At 40.2% G+C, this 22313-nt stretch overlaps 1 protein-coding gene and 1 pseudogene across 2 annotated transcripts in view; one reads left to right on the top strand and one right to left on the bottom strand.

Annotated features, from left to right (window-relative positions):
- LOC306655343 (growth arrest-specific protein 7-like) overlaps positions 1-4142 on the bottom strand; it is a 37749-nt pseudogene extending 33607 nt beyond the window's left edge. Inside the window, exon 1 of the transcript in view lies at positions 3817-4142. The product of the transcript in view is annotated as a growth arrest-specific protein 7-like (transcript). The remainder of the gene's footprint in view (positions 1-3816) is intronic.
- Positions 4143-15126: 10984 nt separating this feature from the next.
- On the top strand, positions 15127-16097 carry LOC306655342 (transcription factor E2F6-like; the record flags this gene model as incomplete). Its single annotated transcript, XM_079129705.1, has 2 exons — positions 15127-15297; positions 15468-16097. 2 exons carry the CDS (start codon positions 15127-15129, stop codon positions 15957-15959), a joined length of 663 nt encoding a protein of 220 aa, XP_078985831.1. The 3' UTR covers positions 15960-16097.
- Positions 16098-22313: the final 6216 nt, after the last annotated feature.

Genomic DNA, 22313 nt, shown 5'->3' with positions numbered 1-22313 from the left:
CTGATTAGCACATTCTGCTTGGGCTAAGAACTTCTTGGAGATGGAGACAAAACCTGGCTTACTACTGATTCCCTACTAATGATTTCAGTGCCTGGCAGCAAGCAAGTGCTCAGAAACTTATTAGTTTGGTGGGATGAAATATTGGAAAGGTATATAAGTATCTCTATGGAGAAAGAGAGACATTAATTGTGCTGGGGCCCTTATTGTTCCTTTGGAACATCTCTATTTTGATCCTACATTGATTAGGTTGAGGGTGACTTATGGTCATTTTTGCTTGTTTGAAGTAGAACTGTCACGGTCTTGCTTACCACTAAGAACCACAGTGAAAAAAGCTGCCTTCAATTCTGGTGGCAATGTGGAAAATTGATAGGGGAGGTTGTTAAGTGGTTCTAGTTCTGGCAGCAATATGAGAAAGAAACTGTTTAGAAAAAAAGAGGAAAGTCAAGGGAAATGGAACAATCTCTTTCTGTCTTCACTTAGATGGTAAATCACCTTATCCATTTCAATGAAAATTTATCTTTATGCTGATTTAACAGGAAAATAAACTAACCATGCATTTATAATTAAAGCAGTAAGTAGAACTCTATGGTAGCTTTGTGTGTACATAGATAGGAGGAAAGAAAAAGTATAACTTGACCCATATGCAGCTGTCCTGGTGGACTCATAATATGAAAGATGTATCCTACCATACATCAGCGCCTATGAACTCGCATATTCCTCTATTAAATGGTAATTTCTTTCCTTTATTTGAAAATGTATGTTTAATGCCTCAAGTTGTTATCCTGTTTTTATGTAGGCTTGGCTCAAGCCCTGGGAAGTGTGGAGCTCATACAATCTTTGTTATCCTCATTTGCAAAAAGAATAGAAAGTTAAGAAGACAAAATTAGGTACAAAAGAAAATTGTTTTTAGAATGAGAAAATAAATCTTAACAAATTAGAATTTTTTAGAAACTGAAAAATACCACAAAATCCAGGAAAACATTTTTTTGTTTGTTTGTTTTTTGCGGTGCTGGGGATCGAACCCAGGGACTTGTGCTTGCAATGAAAGCACTCTACCGACTGAACTATCTCCCCAGCCCCCAGGGAAACATTGTATTAGCTGCTTGCCATGTCTATATCATACTTGTTTCCCATATTTTGAATAGATGCTCTTTGATCAGTTTTGCAATGCTGCTTGCATAGAGAGATTGGAATAATTTCAGTCTTTCTTCTGATCGATGCAGAAGAAAGAATTTATTATTGATAGTTGGGATTTTTAACACATGTAGCCCCACATACAGTGGAGCTATTTGCAATACTGATCGAAAAGAAACCTACAGATATAAGAATTCTATAGACACTACTTTGTGCAATTCCCATCAAAAAAGAAAAACAGAACCACCCAGTTTATGATCCTTATAAAGTATGTTTCTGAGAGAAAGAGAGAGAGAGAGAGAGATTCTTTTTTTGACTATTGCCTGTGATAGCTGCCTCCTGGGCTTATGACTCTCAAGTCTGATGATTAGGTCTGAACATTCACTGCCCACACATTTCTGCTTCTGGGAACAGTGGAACCTCTTTCTGTCATGAATATTTTCTGGCTATAGCTAGCATAGTTTCATTTTCAGTAGTTAAAATGTCCAGTCCTGTGTGGTCCATCTAGGTTAGAGCTTGCACCTGCTTGAGACTTGGAGGGCCTTAATGGGAAGAGGCCCATCTCCTCTTTTGTAAGCTTTCATTTCTGACACTTTTGGGGTTGGTGCTGGGGCAAATGGAAAAGGCACACTATTTGTCCAATTACCATCAAAAAAGAAAAACCAAACCATTCAGTTTATGATACTTATAAAGTGTGTTTCAGAGAGAGAGAGAGAGAGAGAGAGAGAGAGAGAGAGAGAGAGAGAGAGAGAGAGAAAGAGGGAGGGAAAAGGGCCTATTTTGAGTATTGCCTGTGATGGCTGCTTCCTGACTTATAATAACTGGTTGCTGCAGTTATCATGTTTTGGGTGTGGGCCTTCCAGGTGACTAAGGTGCTTTGCAGAGTCGCTCATGGGTGGATTATTTTGGAGCACCCCACAGCACCTTGTAATATGAGAATGTGCTTCCTTAAGCTGACCACTTTCCACATTTTCTTCTAGGCTTCACAGCAATCTCTTCTACCCTTCTCTTCTGGGTCATTTTGCCCCTCTAGGTGGCCTACTTGGGCAAAGGGTTCTCTAAGTGGCTTCAGGTCAGTTCCTTCTGCAAGTCCCAAGACTGGTCCCAGTGAAAGGTTCACACTGCAGGAGCAGAGCTACCCCCATTGAAACATCAATCTCTCTTTTTTTGCTCTCACTCCCACACTTGCTCTTGCTGTGTAGTCTCAGGCCTCTGAAGTGTCTCTTTGCTTTCAGACTCCACAAGACATGCACCTTTTTATGTTCTTCTTGATGTACCTCTCACTTGGCATAAAGTCGGGGAGATGAAATTCCTTCCTGCTGCCATGGGGTGGAGAGAGACCTCTCAGTATCTGCACAGGAAAGCATTCATTCTCCCTTCAGTTGCACAGATTATAGTGTGGGGAATGGGAGAGGATTCCTGCTGGCAGAACTGGTTTTAGCAGCATTAGAACTTTGGAACTTCAGTGTAGGTTCTAGGGGTTTTTGCCATATTCTGTTTTCTTCAGGTAAAATCAAAACACATTCCCTCCCAATTTAACCCCATATTACAGAAACATATATCTCCATCCATTTTTTGTTTTCTTTTTCTCAATCAAGCTTGTATCAACCATTGCAGGTCTTGCACCTCTGACCTTCACTCCCAATATGCCCATAGAGAACATTTTCCCCCTTTGGCCAATCTAATTGCTCTTTTGGTTGTCCTCATTGCTTAGGACCATGGCCTGACCCATCTATTGTCAGATTTCCATCCAGTTCTGGCCTGATACCACGTGTGCTGTGACACTCCTTCCCAGTATGTCTATGGAAGTTTCCTATGTCATACAATTATTAAACATCAAAAGTTTTCTTTGCAGTCACTCAAAGGGGCATATTTGGAGGTGATGCTGAAGCTGGTAGTATTGGTGGCACAGATGTTGGTGATTGTGGTAGTATTTGACGTATTGATGGTGCTAGAGGTAGTAGAAGAGGTGAAGGTGATTGGGGTGGACATTGTGGAGATGGTAGAGTTGATAGGGGGATGGTGGAAGTGGTGGTGGAGGTAGAGATAAAAGTGGAGGTGGTGGTAGAGGACATTGTGGAGGTGGTAGAGTTGATTGATGTGTCATCCTTAAAGCAAAGGAGGACAGTAAAGCACCATGTCCCTGAATGCCCCCTTTCTGTTCCAAAAATCTCACTAAGTTAAGGGAAAAATGAGAACAAGTCTAGGTTGGAAAATCCAAATACATATTATCTTAAAGGACAATGGCTTTCTCTTCTGCACACTGAAAACTAGGACAATTTAGTGTTATCTGTAGAAAGCTACTTTCTTGCACGTACACCAGGACAGTGGCTCCTCGGTAAGCTAGTGAGACAAGAAAACTAGGCAAGCTAATGCTGATGATGTCACTGCTTCTGCAACCTAATGTATAAAACCACTCTCAGAGTGGGGGCAGGCATGAAACTGAGGGCATTGTGGAAAGGATATGCGTCACTCATCTGGTCGGCTGCCACTGGACAAAACACCATGAGGAAGAGGAGGCACTGCTTGGCAAAGCATTGTGAAGGATGGAGGTATGCTCTGTTCAGCTTGTTGACATTGAACTCTTCTTGGAGCAGTCTTTGATCTCCTGTAAGCTTTCCCCAATAAGCAATATCTTCCATGCTGTCTCTGGGCACTTTCTTTGGCTTGTCTGCAACCTACCCTACTACCCTGGCACAACTGGTCTGTGGATGAGACAATGGGGGGTTGGTGGAGGTGGCAGTGGTGGTGATGGAGGTAGAGGTGGAGGTGGCAGGTGGTTGTGGGCATTGTGGAGGTCGAGGTGGTGGAGTTGATAGGGGTGGTAGAGGTGGTGGCGGTGGTGGTGGTAGAGGTGGAGGTGGTAGTGATGGACATTTTTGAGGTGGAGGTGGTATAGTTGATAAGGGGATGGTGGAAGTAATGATGGTAGAAGGAGAGGTGAAGGTGGAGATGGAGGTAGTGGTGGCAGAAGAGGTGTGGAGGTCAGGGAGGTGAAACCGATGCATCTGTGGCAGAACAGACATAAGGCAATGTCTCTTCTATGCTCCAGGAAATGAACTTCCACTGAATACAATCTCCACTGAGGTTGAGGTAACAGCAAAAGCAATTAAAAACTGAATTATATGAAAAAGGGTGAGCAGACAACACAAATAGGAGAAGACCCAGGTTTAAATCTAAAAGAGATCTTAGATGCAGAGAATAGAGAGATATTTTTTAAGAACTCATTGAAACACAGTCCTGAGCAGAGTAAATGAAAACTAATTCATACCTAGATACATTGCAGTGAATTTTCAGAACTTCAAAAATGAAGAGAAAGTTGGGTGCAGTGCAGTATACCTTTAATTCCAGCTACTCTGGTGTCTGAGAAAGGAGAATCACAAGTTTGAGGCCAGTCTCAGCAAGTTAGCAAGACCCTGTCTCAAAACAAAAAAAATTTAAAGGGCTTGGGATGTAGCTCAGTGGTGGAGTACCCTTGGGTTTAATTCTCAGTACTGGAAAAAAAAAAATCTTAAAGGCCATTGAGATAAATGACAGGTTGGGAAAAGAAGTAGAAGGGCTGGTGGTCCTGGGATTGTAACTGACAGCAGATAGGCAACTAAACATTCCAGAAGAAAATAAGGAAAACTAACTGGTGAGCACATAAAACATTTCCAGGCACACACGGGGATTCTGAAAATATCAGCACTAGTCATGGGTCCTCACCTGAATATAAAAAGTAACTAAGGTTTGAACTTTGGAAAAAAGGAAAATAACCCCAAAGCAAAGAATGAGATAAAGAAAACAATGAAGAAGAAAATTCCATGAACCAGTTGACAAACCTAAGTTAGTATTAATTATAAATAGAAACATTAATAACTGATCTGGGTGGACTACAAAAAGGTGATGGAACTAAAATATTGGGAAACAAAAAATACAGAAGAAGTTACAAAGAAACTTATTTCGAGAGTCCTATATTCTACAGAGAGACCTTTAGCTTTCAATAATGTTAAATAATCGTGTTAAACATTTAAGAATGACCTCTCAAAGAATGTAAGTAGAATGCATATCTGCAAACCAGTTGGAAAAATTTAGGAACAAAGAAAAATTTTCAAAAATTAGAAAGCAGGAAAGGAGGCGGGAAAGGAAGCAAGATAACTCATGGTCAATTGAGCACAGGAATGAGATGGTGGAAATCACTCCAGGCAGGGTGGAGGAAGGGCAGCTCCTATGGCCAGAGAAGGTGTAGGTTGGGGAGACCACTTTCCTACAGCACCTCTTTAGCTCCCTTTCAGCCTTACAGAGTGAGCTAGAAACCTCACAGACAGAGGCAGGGAAATAGAAGTGGCCTGGCTGATACAACAATTAGCAGAATCATTGATCTACCTGTGCTGGATCCAACTCCTACCTCCATTCAACACAAGTCATCCTTTCTCTAAGTTCTTGTTCTTATTTCCAAACCAGTGCAATGTGCCTTTGTTGTTGCTGGACCTCTGCAGCTCTTCAGGGTTTAGTATGTTTCTGGTCTGTGGTCAGCTTAAATGGTTGTAACAGTCAAGCAGCCATAATCCTAGAGTGAGGCATATGTTTGCATTTTTGAGAAGAAACAAGTTACACACAACATACTTCGACAGTTTGTTTTCTACTAAATCTGTGCTCCAGGTGCTTCCCCATGGGTTGTGCCACCCATGAAGTTTCAGAAATAAATGTGTGGCCTCCCAATTAAATGTGGATGAAAAGGAAAGGATGATAGGATCTGTGGTGCTTGCAAGAAAAATGAATTCCTTTCTGCTCACATTTTCATGTGGCTATAGAATTTTAAATTGGCCTCTTAAAACCCACGAACTCCATAACCCAGATATGGCACAGCCTACTCCTATTTTAGGAAGCTATTTGAAACCTGTTCCATCAAAGGGAGTGAAAGGGCTTGATGGATAAGCCTTCTGCTTTCTCTCTGTGCCCATTTCATGCTACCCATTTGTTTCCTTGCTTTGAAAAGAAAGTCAAACAGAAGGCAGGAATAAGTGGCCTCTCCACCTGACCTTCTTTTCTTATATTGCGAAAAGATGATTCTTGCTGGCCTGGAGTTAGAAGAAAAGAAACCTGCAGCCTTTAGTGAAAAAAGTCTGGGCTCCTGGGGAGAGGCTGCGGCTGCATTTAAAGAGACAGCCTTGACAAACCTCAGTAGGTTCTGAGTGATCTGGGACTGGCTGATGTAGGAATGTACAGAAGGCACATGGTATTTGGGGTGCTCGCTATTTGTGCACTGGAGGGTGCTTTACTTTACATGTCAGCTCCCCCTGGGTATTTCCATATGAGCTGTATTGGCATTGTTCATGCTCCCTCAAGACACCAGGACTCAGCTACCTGCTTTGTCCTCAGATACTTGTTCCTTATAGATGTGTCCCTCAATACCTTAAATGCCTTTCTACAGACCATCTTCTTTTTCTGTAGTAAGGGCACTTAAAACATTTTTTTTTCTTTTCCATAATGTTATAGTTTGGATCTTAAATGTCCCCTGAAGGCCTATGTGTTAAGGGCTTAGTTCTCAACTTGGTACTGTTGCGAGGTGGTGGAACCTTTAAAAGGTGGGATCTAGTAGGAGGTCTTTTTAGCTATTGGGGAGTACACTTGAAGGGGAAAGTGGGACCCCAGCCCCTTCCTCTTCCTCTCTCACTTATTCCCAGCCATGGGGTAAACGATTTTGCTGTGCCATGTGCTCCCCAACATGATGAACTGCCTCACTGTAGATCCAAAAGCAATAGGCCAACTGACCATGGACTGAAACCTCCAAAACAATGAGTCAAAATAACCCTTTTCTCTTTATAAGTTGATTAGATCAGGTATTTGTTACAGCAATGGAAAGCTGACTAACACAGATGAAAATCACTACGATAGGTACTCTTAATATTGTTGGTCAGTTTATTACGCTGACCTATTTTTTTTTTTAAGACAATTTTTTTTTTTTTCCTTGAGACAAAGTGTCACTATGCAGCTCAGGCTAAATTTGAACTCCTGGGCTCTAGTGATCCTCCTGCCTCAGAGCTCCTGAGTAGCTGGGACTACAGACATGTTCCACCACACCAAATTGGATGACTATGCATCTACCACAACTGAGAGGCTGCCTTTAAGGTGCCGCTTTGCATGTCTGGAAGCTGATGTGGAATACAGGACTGTCCCAGTCCACACTTAACTGAGTCTGCATTTTCATAAGATGATTTTAAATTTAAGGGCACTCTGACCTCCACTGAATTTTCTTCTAAGGAAGAAATCCATCAGAAGTAAAACATTTGAATACTGCCCACAAAACTATCAGTTTTCCCTCAGTCTTTATTTTTAAAAGGAGCTTGAGATCCTTGAACTTTGTTTTTTGTTTGTTTGTTTTTGATTTGTGGTCTTGCTCCCTGCTGTTAGAAGACACTGGCAGTAGGCACTTTGCTCATATATTGGTCAATTAGTTCCCCATCCTCCACAGTACGCCCCTAATTTCCCTAAGGCAATCATGCATGCCATTAACCACAACACAGTCAACAGGAAACAATGCCAGGCCATTAGGTAGAGAGGATGAGCAGGAAGCACCTCAGCACAGAGAGCTGTGGACACTGCTCTTGCCTTCATTTCCCTGCAGGAAAGAGCAGATGTAACTGATGAAGCGGGCTGTCATGCTGTCATGGAGCATGACAATGTGTGTCAGCTGCCTGGAGTCCACCATGGTCTTCACCTTTTATAACTGACTGTGTCGTCTGAGCATGCAGTGTGTATTGAAAAGGACTCATTTTTTTCTTCAAGATTACAGTACTTTAAAGAAAATCTGCTGGCTCTGTTGCTGGCAAGAAAAGCACATTCTTTTCCATGTAGTTCCCTGATTCTCTTTTGAACACCAAAATAGAACAGGTGAGGCAAAGATGAACAGTTGTCTTAACCTAAGTCCTGAACAAACTAAAGCCTCAGAATTAAGCAACCAATAGTACAACAACTAGAATCTCACCCTTAATGATTCTTTATAGAGCTTGGCAGGGAGCAGATACCTTGTATTACATGTGATGTGTGTACTACTGAAATGCTGTTTTCTAAAATTAATGTTTACAATTATATTGTTTTGCAAATGGGATGCTTACTATTGAAGGAACCTTGTGACGAGATCTCTGAATAAGGCAATAAATCCTTTTGGCTTATTTAAAGTAAAATCAATATAATAGAATTACAGAAGGTGCCAACAATGAAAAAAACTAATCATATTTAATCTCCAAACTCAAATATGACTCAGTTATGATCTTTTTTAGCTTTTATATGCAAGGCATATATGTTTTACTTAATTGAAATTACAAAATCAAAACAGCATCAGATTCTTGTCTATCCCACCCTATATGAGAGCTTATTTTCCATTTTTAGGATTATTGTATATTTAACTTACTTCTAATTTTTTACTATGATAGTAAATGTGATGAATGTTTGAGCTTATCTACTGCCACCCACATTTGATGTCTTCTGGTTAGTAAGAATGGCCTCTCTTTGAACCTTTCACTTTGGTGTCTTCTAAAGAAATTAGCACAAATCAGGTACCTTTTCTGTGGAGGAAGATTTTCTAAAATCAAAGTATGATAGTCAAGACATAAAACATTGTACTTGTTACTGAATACAAGTGGAAATATCTTTTATGGGCAAATTGAGGCCTAACTACTGATCCTCTGTCCTATAGGATCCTCAAGCAGAAAAAAAAAATCCCTAAATTCTTAAATCCAACAGGGGTTTGTTAGCAGGGCACTAAGTTAGCAGGGGTTTGTGTGCCAGGCACTGTGATGGGTACTTCATTAACATTTTCCTATAGAGGGTAGCCCATCAAAAATGGAAAGATAGCATTCTAGACCTTCTTATAAGATAGTTATTTTCTGGAGGTAATGAAGGGAGTTTTCTGTTACTGTAACAAAGTACCTGAGACAATCAACTTTAAAAGAGGAAGTTTTTTTTGGTTCATATCTTTGGAAGTTTCAGTTCATATTTGGTTGGCCCTGTTGCTTTTGAGACTGTGGCAATACAACACATCATGATCACAGCACATGGCAGAGGAAGCTGCTCACCTCATGGTTTGCTTTTGTCTTTAGATCTGTAATCTACCTGGACTTAATTTTTTCAAATGGTTTTACAATTGATCCAATGCCACTTAGCTAAAATACTTTTTTTCTCCCACTCTATGATATATCAACTTTTCAAAAACAAAGTGTTAAGGTAAGCTTTGGCATTTTTCTAGGTGTGATATTATGATGCATGTATTTTGGTTTTCATCCAGGGTTCCTGACTTTATAACTCCCAAGGCAGACCTCGAAACTAGAATCTCTCCCCCCAAGGTATGTCATGACACTAATCTTCCCCTACCATTATATGGTCATAAGTTCTCTGACTATCTCTTTTTAAAGTCATAAGACCCTGTGCAAAACGTAAGACCCTCCTCAATTCCAAAATGATCCTGCCCCATATCCATGAGAAAGGAATATGAAGAATTTGGACGGACAGGACTTGCTGGGTTTCCACAACAGCCAGGCCTATGTAATGAAGCCTCTGTGAAAATCCAAAAGGACTGAGTTCAGAGAGCTTCCATACAGATGAAAATGTGGAGGTTCCTAGAGGGTGGTGCCCCCAGGGAGTTCCATGTCCCTTCCCATATGCTCTGCTCTGAGCAATTCTTTATCTGTATCCTTTCTAATATTTTTTTACAATAAACTAATGAATGTAAATATTTCCTGGAGTTTTGTGAGCTGCTTAAACATGTTAATTGAACCCAAAGAGGGGGGTGTAGGAACTTGGATTATAGCTGGTTGCTCAGAAGCACAAGTAAAGCAATCTGGGACTTGTGACTGACATCTGAGGGTTGGGGTAAGCTAAGCCCATAACATGTGGGATCTGACACTAACTCCAGATACATAGTATCAGGATTGAATTAAATTAGAGGACACCTGGCTGGTGTCCACTCCAGAATTGGTCGTTTGCTAGTGAGGAGAAATTCCCATGCTGTTTGAGGTCACAAAAATCTGCAGTTCTGATTGTTGTGGTGTGAGAGCTGAAGAAACAGTTTGTTTTTCCTATAGACTAGACTCTCACTTTCACTTGTCATTAATCTATTTCTCTATCCTTGGAACAATATCATGCTGTCTGAGATACTGCAGCTTTATAGTTAGCCATGATATAGGGAAGAGGAAATCCTCGTTCTTTTTTTCTTTTTCTTTCCCCAGACTGCATTTTGATTAATTGTACACAAATGGGGTACAACCTTTCATTTCTATGGTTGTACAAAATGTAAATTCACACCATTTTGCAATCATATGTGTACATAGGACAATGATGTCTGTCTCGTTCCACCATCTTTCATACCCCTACTTCTCCCCCATCTCATTTCCCTCTACATAATCTAAAGTTTTTCCATTCTTCTCTTACCCCCACTCCCCACCCCCATTATGTATCATCATTCATTTATCAGAGAAAACATTTGGCATTTGGTTTTTTTGGCTTATTTCACGTAGCATGTTATTCTCCAATTCCATTCATTTGCCTGCAAATGCCATGATTTTATTCTTCTTTTTGACTGAATAATATTCCATTGTGTATTTTACCACAGTTTCTTTATCCATTCATCTATTGAAGGGCATGTAGGTTGGTTCCAAAATCTAGCTATTGTGAATTGAGCTGCTATAAACATTGATGTGACTGTGTTACTGTAGTATGCTGATTTTAAGTCCTTTGGATATAAACTGAATCCTTGTTGTTTCTTAACAGTGCCTTGACTATTCATGATCCTTTGAATTTCCATGTAAATCTGAGGATTATTATATGATTATTAGCATCCTTCAAAGAACTTGCTTGGATCTTTTTGATATCCCAGAGATCAACTTAGGGAGAACTTATATTTTAATATTATTGCATTTTTAAATCTAAAATTGGGAAAAAAAGGTGTAAATGTCAATGATATGTAAAATATTACAATTCTAATCACTAAAATAAGAGAAATCCTGGATTTACATATAAAGTTCTGACACCCTATATTGATTTCATATGCTTATGTTGTGAATTCATATGAATGAATTCACATAAGACCCTCTTGAGTCACTGGGATTACAGACATGCACCAACACACCTGGCTTGAGGGATTTTTTTTTTTTTTATTTGAGAAGTTTCTTTATTGATGTTATTCTGATTTCCCTCCTAAACAGTGTCCATATAATACTGAAAAAATAAGCTGAAAATTAGATTTATTGGCAAGAAGCAACATTTCTTTTCCTTTTTTAAGGTTATCTTTTTTTATTGTAAACAAATGGGATACATGTTGTTTCTCTGTTTGTACATGGCGTAAAGGCATACCATTTGTGTAATCATAAATTTACATAGGGTAATGTTGTTTGATTCATTCTGTTATTTTTTCCCTTCCCCTACCCCTCCCACCCCTCTTTTCCCTCTATATAGTCCTTCCTTCCTCCATTCTTGCCCCCCTTCCTAACCCTATCTCTAACCCTAACACTAACCCCTCCCTCCCCCCATTATGTGTCATCATCATCCACTTATTAGCGATATCATTCGTCCTTTGGTTTTTTGAGATTGGCTTATCTCACTTAGCATGATATTCTCCAATTTCATCCATTTGCCTGCAAATGCCATAATTTTATCATTCTTTATGGCTGAGTAATATTCCATTTTATATATATATATATATATAAATGGTATATATACCATGTGTATATATATATGTGGTATATATATATATATATATACCACAGTTTCTTTATCCATTCATCAATTGAAGGACATCTAGGTTGGTTCCACAATCTGGCTATTGTGAATTGAGCAGCTATGAACATTGATGTGGCTGTATCTCTGTAGTATGCTGATTTTTTTAAGTACTTTGGGTTGATTCTTCCTTTTATTTCTTGTGCTATGGGAGACCTGTTGAGGAAGTCTGATCCTGAGCCGACATGTTGAAGATCTGGACCTACTTTTCTTCTATAATCTGCAGGGTCTCTGGTCTGATTCCAAGGTCATTAATCCATTTTGAGTTTAGTTTCGTGCATGGTGAGAGATATGGGTTTAGTTTCATTCTGTTGCATATGGATTTCCGATTCTCCCAAAACCATTTGCTGAAGAGGCTATCTTTTCTCCATTGCATATTTTTGGCACCTTTGTCTAGTATGAGAAAATTGTATTTATTTGGGTTTGTGTCCGTGTCCTCTATTCTGTACCATTGATCTACCTGTCTATTTTGATACCAATACCACGCTGTTTTTGTTACTATTGCTTTGTAGTAGAGTTGAAGATCTGGTATTGTGATATACCCCCTGCTTCGCTCTTTCTGCTAAGGATTACTTTAGCTATTCTGGGTTTCTTATTCTTCCAGATGAATTTCATAATTGCTTGCTCTATTTCTGTAAGGTACGTCATTGGGATTTTAATTGGAATTGCATTGAATCTGTATAGCACTTTAGGTAGTATGGCCATTTTGACAATATTAATTCTGACTATCCAAGAACCTGGGAGATCTTTCCATCTTCTATGGTTTTCTTCAATTTCTTTCTTTAGTGTTTTGTAGTTCTCATTGTAGAGGACTTTCATATCTTTTGTGAGATTGATTCCGAAGTATTTTATTTTTTTCGAGGCTATTGTGAATGGGGTAGTTTTCCTAACTTCTCTTTCTGAAGATTCATCACTTATGTATAAAAATGCATTGGATTTATGTGCATTGATCTTATATCCCACTACTTTACTGAATTCAGTTATGAGTCCTAAAAGTTTTCTGGTGGAATTTCCTGGTTCCTCTAGGTATATAATCATATCATCAGCAAATAGGTATAGTTTGAGTTCTTCTTTTCCTATTTGTATCCCCTTAATTTCTTTGATCTGTCTAATTGCTCTGGCTAGAGTCTCAAGAACGATATTGAATAGAAGTGGTGAAAGAGGGCATCCCTGCCTTGTTCCAGTTTTTAGGGGGAATGCTTCAGTTTTTCACCATTTAGAATGATATTAGCCATGGGCTTAGCATAAATGGCCTTTACAATGTTAAGGAATGTTCCCACTATCCCTATTTTTTCTAGTGTTTTGATCATGAAGGGATGCTGTATTTTATCAAATGCTTTTTCTGCAACTATTGAAATAATCATGTGATTCTTGACTTTAAGTCTATTGATATGGTGAATTACATTTATTGATTTCCTGATGTTGAACCAACCTTGCATCCCTGGGATGAAACCCACTTGATCATGGTGCACTATCTTTTTAATATGTTTTTGTATGCGATTTACTAAAATTTTGTTGAGAATTTTTGCATTGATGTTCATTAAGGATGTTGGTCTGAAATTTTCTTTCCTTGATGAGTCTCTGTCTGGGTTAGGTATCAGTGTGATATTGGCTTCATAGAATGAGTTTGGGAGGGTTCCCTCCTCTTCTATTTCATGGAATACTTTGAGAAGTATTGGAATGAGCTCTTCTTTAAAGGTTTTGTAGAACTCGGCTGAGAACCCATCTGGTCCTGGACTTTTCTTTGTTGGTAGGCTTTTGATGACTTCTTCTATTTCATTACTTGAAATTGGTCTATTTAAATTGTGTATGTCCTCCTCGTTCAGTTTAGGCAATTCATATGTCTCTAGAAACCTGTTGATGTCTTCGAAATTTTCTATTTTGTTGGAGTATAGATTTTCAAAATAGCTTCTAATTATGTTTTCTATTTCAATCCTGTCTGTTGTGATATTTCCTTGTTCATTCCGAATTTTAGTGATTTGGGTTTTCTCTCATCTTCTCTTTGTTAGTGTGGCTAAAGGTTTATCAATTTTGTTTATTTTTCGAAGAACCAACTATTTATTTTGTCAATTTTTTGTATTGTTTCTTTTGTTTCAATTTCGTTGATTTCAGCTCTGAGTTTAACTATTTCCTGTCTTCTACTACTTTTGGTGCTGGTCTGTTCTTTTTCTAGGGCTTTGAGCTGTAGTGTTAGATCATTTATTTGTTGAGTTTTACTTCTTTTATTGAATGTGCTCCATGAAATAAATTTTCCTCTAAGTACTGCTTTCATAGTGTCCCAGAGATTTTGATATGATGTGTCTTTGTTCTCATTTACTTCTAAGAATTTTTTAATTTTCTTCCTAATATCTTCTGTTATCCATTCATCATATAATAGCATATTGTTTAATCTCCAGGTGTTGGAGTAGTTTCTGTTTTTTACTCTTTCATTTATTTCTAACTTCAATCCATTATGATCTGATAGAATACAAGGTAGTGTCTCTATCTTCTTGTATTTGCTAACATTAGCTTTGTGGCATAATATATGGTCTATTTTAGAGAAGGATCCATGTGCTGCTGAGAAGAAAGTGTATTTGCTCTTGGTTGGATGGTATACTCTATAAATGTCTGTTAAATCTAAATTATTGATTGTGTTATTGAGATCTATGGTTTCTTTGTTCAATTTTTGTCTGGAAGATCTGTCCAGTGGTGAGAGAGGTGTGTTAAAATCACCTAGTATTATTGTGTTATGGTCTATTTGGTTTCTGAAATTGAGAAGGAGTTGATTAACATACATGAATGAGCCCCTGTTTGGGGCATCGATGTTTATGATTGTTATATCTTGCTGATTTATGCTTCCCTTAAGCAGTATGAAATGTCCTTCTTTATCCCTTCTGACTATCTTTGGTTTGAAGTCCACATTATCTGAAATGAGGATGGATACTCCAGCTTTTTTGCTGAGCCCATGTGCATGGTATGTTTTTCCCCATCCTTTCACCTTTAGTCTATGGGTATCTTTTTCTATGAGGTGAGTCTCTTGCAGGCAGCATATTGTTGGATCTTTCTTTTTAATCCAATCTGCCAGTCTATGTCTTTTGATTGATGAATTCAGGCCATTAACATTCAGGGTTGACCGCTGCGGGTCACCCTCCTCCCCTCGAGCCCGGGGCAGGAGCTCACAGGCTGGTGGGGCCGGCGGCTGGCAGGGTGGCCCCCAGCAAGCCGTGGGCCGCTCTGCGCTGGGCACCGAGAAGCTGGCACATGGGGGTGGCGCTGGAGCCCTCTGCAGAGGCCGGGAGCGCTCATGGGCGTGAGGGGCACGGGCCGCCGCTGGGCAGCATGAGTCAGCAGCGGCCGGTGAGGAGACTGCCCAGCCTTCTCGTGGACCCGGTGGAGGAGGCGGTGCGCCGCTGCTGCCGCGACCCCATCAACGTGGAGAGCCTGCTGCAATAACTCAACATTGACCGAAGTCATCCTACCCAGTCCCCACGCCCAGTAATTGGTGAACATTATCTCCGTTCCTCACAGTCCTAAGAAATAGTTACTCCTGTTTTGCAGTTGTTAGAACAGACTTGAAGATGTTAACGGACTTGCCTGGTTAGACACCATCGAAAATAAGAATTAATTTAGAAGATAATGTACAATATGTATCCATGAGAAAAGCTCTAAAAGTGAAGAGACCTCGTTTTGATGTATCACTGGTTTATTTAACTCGAAAATTTATGGATCTCGTCAGATCTGCCCCTGGGGGCATTCTCGACTTAAACAAGGTTGCAACAAAACTGGGAGTACGAAAACGGAGGGTCTATGACATTACCAATGTCCTAGATGGAATTGACCTCGTTGAAAAAAAATCTAAGAACCATATTCGATGGATAGGATCTGATCTTAACAATTTTGGAGCAGTGCCCCAACAAAAGAAGCTGCAAGAGGAACTTTCAGACTTATCAGCAATGGAAGATGCTTTGGATGAGTTAATCAAGGAGTTAATCAATTGCGCTCAACAGTTATTTGAATTAACAGATGATAAAGAAAATGAAAGATATCCTTTAAGTATATGCCTTTTTAAAATTTCTGCTTCCAGAGCAGATTAAGTGGTAAGGTCATTTGGAGGATTTAGTTTATATTAATTAGATGTTGAATTGGACTTCTAAAAGTTAAAATAAAGCCAGGCATGGTGGAACACACCTCGATCCCCAGCTCCTGGGGATGCTGAGGCACAAGGATTGTGAGTGTGAGGCCAGCCTGGGCAGTGGTTACTGAACAGAGTGAGACCTCCTCTCCAAAAAAGGAAAAAAAAAGTAATTTTAGTAAAATATGGTAGTATCACCTCTGTTTTACGCAAGCAATAAATACATTGTTGCTTTTGGCAAAAAAAAAAAAAAACATTCAGGGTTATTATCGAGATATGATTTGTATTCCTGATCATTTGGTTCATTTATTTTATTTTATTTATTTATTTATTTATTTATTTGACACGACTGGGTTCCTCCTTTACTTGACAATTCCTTTAGGATAATTCCTCCCTTTGCTGATTTGCTTCTTTGTTTTTCATCTCTTCCTCATGGAATATTTTGCTGAGAATGTTCTGTAGTGCTGGCTTTCTTTTGTAAATCCTTTTAGTTTTTGTTTATCATGGAGGGATTTTATTTCATCGTCAAATTTGAAGGTAAGTTTTGCTGGGTATAAGATTCTTGGTTGGCATCCATTTTCTTTCAGGGCTTGAAAAATGTTGTTCCAGGCCCTTCTAGCTTTTAGGGTCTGGATTGAAAAATCTGCTGATATTTGTATTGGTTTCCCCCTGAATGTAATTTGGTTCTTTTCTCTCACAGCCTTTAAAATCTGCCTTTATTTTGTATGTTAAGTATTTTCATTATAATGTGCCTTGGTGTGGGTCTGTTGTAATTTTGTGTATTTGGAGTCCTATAAGCCTCTTGAACTTGATTTTCCATTTCATTCTTCAGATTTGGAAAATTTTCTGATATTATTTCATTGAATAGATTGTTCATTCCTTTGGTTTGTTTCTCTAAGCCTTCCTCAATCCCAATAATTCTTAAATTTGGCCTTTTCATGATATCCCATAGTTCTTGGAGATTCTGTTCATGATTTCTTACCATCTTCTCTGTTTGTTCAACTTTGTTTTCAAGGTTAAATATTTTTTCTTCAATGTCTGAGGTTCTGTCTTCCAGGTGTTCTATCCTATTCGATATGCTTTCTATGGAGCTCTTAATTTGGTTTATTGTTTCCTTCATGTCAAGGATTTCTGTTTGGTTTTTTTTCAATATCCCTAACTCTTTATTGAAATGATCTTTTGCTTCCTGTATTTGCTCTTTTAACTGTCGATTGGTGCAATCATTCAATGCCTGCATTTGCTCTTTCATCTCATCGTTTGCTTCCCTGATCATTTTAATTATGTACATTCTGAACTCCTTTTCTGTCATTTCTTCTGCCATGCTGTCATTGGGTTTTATTGATGTAACATCTAGATTTGTTTGGGGCATTTTCTTCCCTTGTTTTCTCATATTGTTCAGGTATCAGTGGACCACTGAGATATTGCAGATTTCCTCTATTGACTTATAATGTCCCTGAAGATTTCTAGTATATCCCCTCTTAGCCTTCAGTGGGTTGACGTCTTGGAGGAAGTTGATAGTGCGGTGCTCCACAAGGAAGCTACCTCTCTAGGGCTGGTGGCCTTCAGGTGGGGTATATTCCCTGCTAGTGGAAAAGAGGTGCCTCCACTTGTTGACCAAAGGTCATCCAAAGGGGAACTAGGCTGCGGGCTGAGGCAAGGCCTGTTTGGGCCTGTTTCTCTGGTTTTACCGTCCTTGTGGGAAAACCTCACCCAGCATTGAAGACTCATCTAGTGGGGAGGTCTCGCTGGTCAGTTCCCCTCTTAGAGGTTCCCCTCAATCTACAACTACTGCCTGGGCTGGGCTGTCTTCCTCTGCAATGTTCCCAGGGGCCCGGCCCTACCTCCTGGGCCTGGGAGCTTCACCCTTCACAGATGAATCTCCTTAGGCTGCCTCTCCTCAGAGAATCTGCCCGCAGTCCTGGAACCTTCGCTCCGCCCCTAAGCGTGTCTCTGTGCGGCTCTTCCACCAAGAAGCCTCCTAGGTCCTGGGACCCTGCTTCTGCACCTAATTGCCTGGCTATGTGGCCCCTCCTCTGAGCAGCCACCTGGGCCCCCTACAATCTCTCCGAGTCCCAGCAACCCGCCACACGCCTCTTCCTCCAGACAGCCGCCCGGTGTTCCGGTGCGGTCACTAGGAGTCCAAGAAACTCACTGCGTGCCTCCTCCTCCCGCCAACCGCCCGTAGCCCTGGGCAGTCACTCCGAGTCCAAGTGACCCGCCCCGTTCCTCCTCCTCCTTCAGGTAGCCCCCCTGGTGTTCAGAGGTGGTCTCTCTGAGTCCAAAACAGCTCTCCTCGCAGCTCCTGCTCTGGGCCGCCGCCTGGAGCCACAGTGGTTGCTCTGAGTCCAAGCACTGTGCTGAGCTGCCTCCTCTACGATGCTTCCAGTTGTCCGAGTTCACTGCTCCAGCGGGGGTAGGGGTGTCTCGCGAGGCAGCTCTACTTCACAAAGTTCCCTGCGTTCTGGGACTACCACCCCATCCGGGACGCCTCCCCAACGGGAGAGACCGCAGCTGCTTTGAGTTGGTCCCAAGTCTCTCATATCTCCTCTTTTGAATCCTGAGTCCTAGAGCAACATGAAATGCAGCAACCCTCTAGTCCACCATCTGAAAACCCCCGAGGGATTGGTTTTTGAGGACTTTTTTCCCTCTTGCAGTGGATCCCAGGAAAAGTATTCTGAAAATTCTGGCATAAGAGGTGATTTCAGTTTTCCAATAGGTGGTTTCCCAGTGGTTGGTGTCTAGAAGGAGAAGTCAATAAACATTTATTGATCTGACTTGATTTGTATAAAAGCGAGCATGTTAGTCAACTTTTCATTGCTGTGACCAAAATACCTGACAAGAACAACTCAGTGAAAGAAAAGTTTATTTCGGATCACAGTTTCAGAGATCCAGTCCAAGGTCAGCTTGCTTCATTGCTCTGGGCCCCAGGTGAGGCAAAACATTATGGCAGAAGGACACAGCAGAGGAGCACTACTCTGCTCAGAGCAACTGGGAAGCACAGAGAAGGGAAGGGGGAGGGACTGCAGGGCAGACTTTACCCTTTCAGGGCACATCCCAGTGACCCACCTCCTCCAGCCATGCCCTACCTGCCTACAGTTACCACCTAGAATAAACTAATTAGGTCATAGCTAATCATCTCTGAACATTCCTACATTAACACAGGAGCTTTTGGGGGACATCTCATATCCAAACCATAAGAGTAGAGCAAGAAAATTGTCTATTTGACATTTAAATTGGACACAAATAGAAAACGGAAAGCATTAAAACACCTGTGTAAAGTCACACATCCAACGTAGATCATTACTTGAGCACCTAAATCCATCTCAGAGGTGAAAGTCTTAGTAAAGAATAAAATTTCTTTATGTTGGTTATTAGTACAGTCTCTCTCTCTCTCTCTCTCTCCTCTCTCTCTCTCTCTCTCATCCTCTCTCTCTCTCTTTTTCTCTCTGCCCTCCCTCCTTCCTTTAATCAAGAATTTGGTCTCATGAGTAGCTCTGACCCAGTCCACAGCAACTAATTCAAAGAATGAATCTTCCTCTCTGCACGGAGAAGCAGGATGAAGAGGTAGGACTGGAGTGAGTCTGCTCACATGGGCTTTCAACATACTTTCCACATCAACTTCGGCAAGCAAGCATATAAATAATTCAGACTGCATGTTCCACCAGGGCAGAGAGGAGTCTTTGTCTGGTGGTAAGAAAAAAAAACAAAATCAAGATGATCTCTCTTTCCAAATTCTCTGAGTTTTTGCATGAAGTAGACAAGTAATAGTGGTGGTTTTAGACCAAAAATTAGTTTGTGATGAAGAGCAAAAGTTGATTAACCTTTTTTTTTTTTTTTTTTTTGCAGTACTGGGGATCGAACTCAGGGCCTTGTTCTTTCAAGGGAAGCACTCTACCAACTGAGCAATCTCAGCTTAAGCTGAGCTTAATCATTTTAAGAAAGAAGGAAAAAATGTTAAACACAGTTTAGACCATGGATTCTTTATTTTCTTTTCTATTTTCACCACTAATTGCACCAAGTTAGGCAGACCATTCTTTTCCCCAATGCCTGAGTTGAAATTGGAGCAGGAGAACAGGCCCACTCTTTCTTTCATTCTTTCTCTCAACACATACTAATTGTACATGCTAATGTGATTCAGTGAGAGATTTCCATACATGCAGACAATGTGCATTGATCATTTCCAAACTGCCTTTTTCCACCCTTCCTCCCACTCCCCAATCCCTACTAATCAGTATTCTATATTCAGGTCGACTCTTTTAGCTTCCATGTATGAAAGAGTTCTTGTCCTTCTGTCTGACTTATTTCACTTCACATAATGCTCCTCTGATTCCAACCACTTTGCCAGCAAATGTCGATAATTCATGCTTCTTTATGATTGAATAATACTCCATTATATATATAATAATATATATATAATTAATATATATATATATATATAATTTCCTATATTTATTTATCTGTTGATGGACACCTAGACTGATTTTCATATCTTGGCTATTGTGAATACAGCCATGATAAACATGGATGTGCAGGTATACTGAATTCATTTCCTTTGGATATATACTCAGGAGTTGGACAATTGGAATCATATGGTAGTTCTATTTCAGTTTTCTGAGGAACCTTCTAATTTACACTGTACTAATTTACATTCCCCACCAACAGTGAAAAAGAGTTCTTTTCTGAGGGAGGGAGAGAGAGAGAGAGAGAAGAAAGAGAAAGAGAGAAAGAGAGATTCTTTCTGAATTTATTTAAAGGGTAGTGCTCTAATGTGTTGAAAGAATTGTGTTTTGTTTTGGTTTGTTTTGCAGATCCCTGGTGCCTTTCTCTTGTGCCCCTTGAGTTTTTGCCAGATCCTCAGATCTATTCGTCTGCAGACTGCATTGCTTTATCAGAGATGGCCTACTCTAAGATCTAGGCTGTGAGCCAAGATTTGCTAAAATGTATCGAGAGGAAAGACTCATTCCTCTTCTCTGTTTCATTTGGGTCAGACTGTAAGTAGCATCTAGGTCAGAGAGGACACATTTGTTCACTGTATTGCTAGCCTGTGAACAGAGATGATGAGGGACCCTCTCTGTTCACAGGCCAAGCGGATATTCCCAGTAGCCCATCTGTCCATGGGTTTCTCCCTCAGCCTCCTCCATGACTTTTCACTTGCCTCCGCCCAGCAGATTTCAACTTCTCATTGAAGCCAACCAATGCCTTTTCACCTCTCTCTCCTCTTGTTCATCTTCCTGTAAGGTTCTCCATCTTCAGGTCGCCCTCCCCTTCCTTGTCTCTGGTATTCTTTTCCTCACTCTTCTTCCGCAGGGCCCTTCTCTTTAATTCCTGTTATTGTTATTTCCCTCTTTGATCTTTCTCTATGTTTATGCTTAGAACTGCTGTTATCGTTCATGATCTTAAAAGAGATGTAGAATCTCAGAATAAGCAGATGTCTCTAAAGCCGCTAAGTCAGCCTCTACTCAGTGCTCATGGACAGGAACCAAATGGTTGCTCACCGTAGGTCAAGTACCAGGAAGACAGGAATATAATACATCATGGTGGTGGGACGAGAATATAACTCAGTGGTAGAGTGTTTGTTTACCATGCACAAGGCCCTGGGTTCAACCCACAGCACCACTAATAACAACAAACAACAACAACAACAACAACAACAAAAAACAATAACAAAGCCATAGATGTGATCTTGGCCCATGCACTTATTTATACATTTCCTCACCAAATATTGATTTGGGGTCTGCTTGTTTCAGATACCAAGCATTAGGGATATATAAATGAACATGCTGCTGTTGTTTTTAAGGATGTAAAGTTTGTCCAGATAATCCTCATGCATTTTACATAAAGACAACAGGTAAGGGGCTTAACATTGGCATATGCAGTCATTAAATAATTTAAGCAAATGTCCAGTGATTTGATCATTAACACAAGGAACAAGAAACTGCTCTATGCAGTAAAGATTTGCAATTAAATTAGGACAGACAAGATCTGGGTGTGATCCCAACTGAATCATATCCTCACACCAGTGATCTGAGGCCACCTTCAGAAACCTACATAGAATTCTTTGAATGACTTTCTATAATGAGCTAACCAGAGCCTGTAAGTCATTAAATGCATTATATGATATAAACTGTATCTATCTTTGAAAGAGGGATAGAAATAGGATAAGAAGTGAGCCTAGGTCTTGCTATCCATCCAGAAAAAGTATCTTTTAAACAAATTTATTAGTTTGTTAGACAAGTTAAGCAAATATTATAACCACATCAGGTACTCACTCTGCCTTTACTAAAGAATATAAGATTAATGATGTTTCTCAAAGAAA

The sequence above is a fragment of the Sciurus vulgaris genome (genome assembly GCF_902686455.1).
Source record: "Sciurus vulgaris genome assembly, chromosome: 2".
In the NCBI taxonomy this organism is placed as follows: domain Eukaryota; kingdom Metazoa; phylum Chordata; class Mammalia; order Rodentia; family Sciuridae; genus Sciurus; species Sciurus vulgaris.
This window is presented reverse-complemented; position numbering and strand designations above follow the sequence as displayed.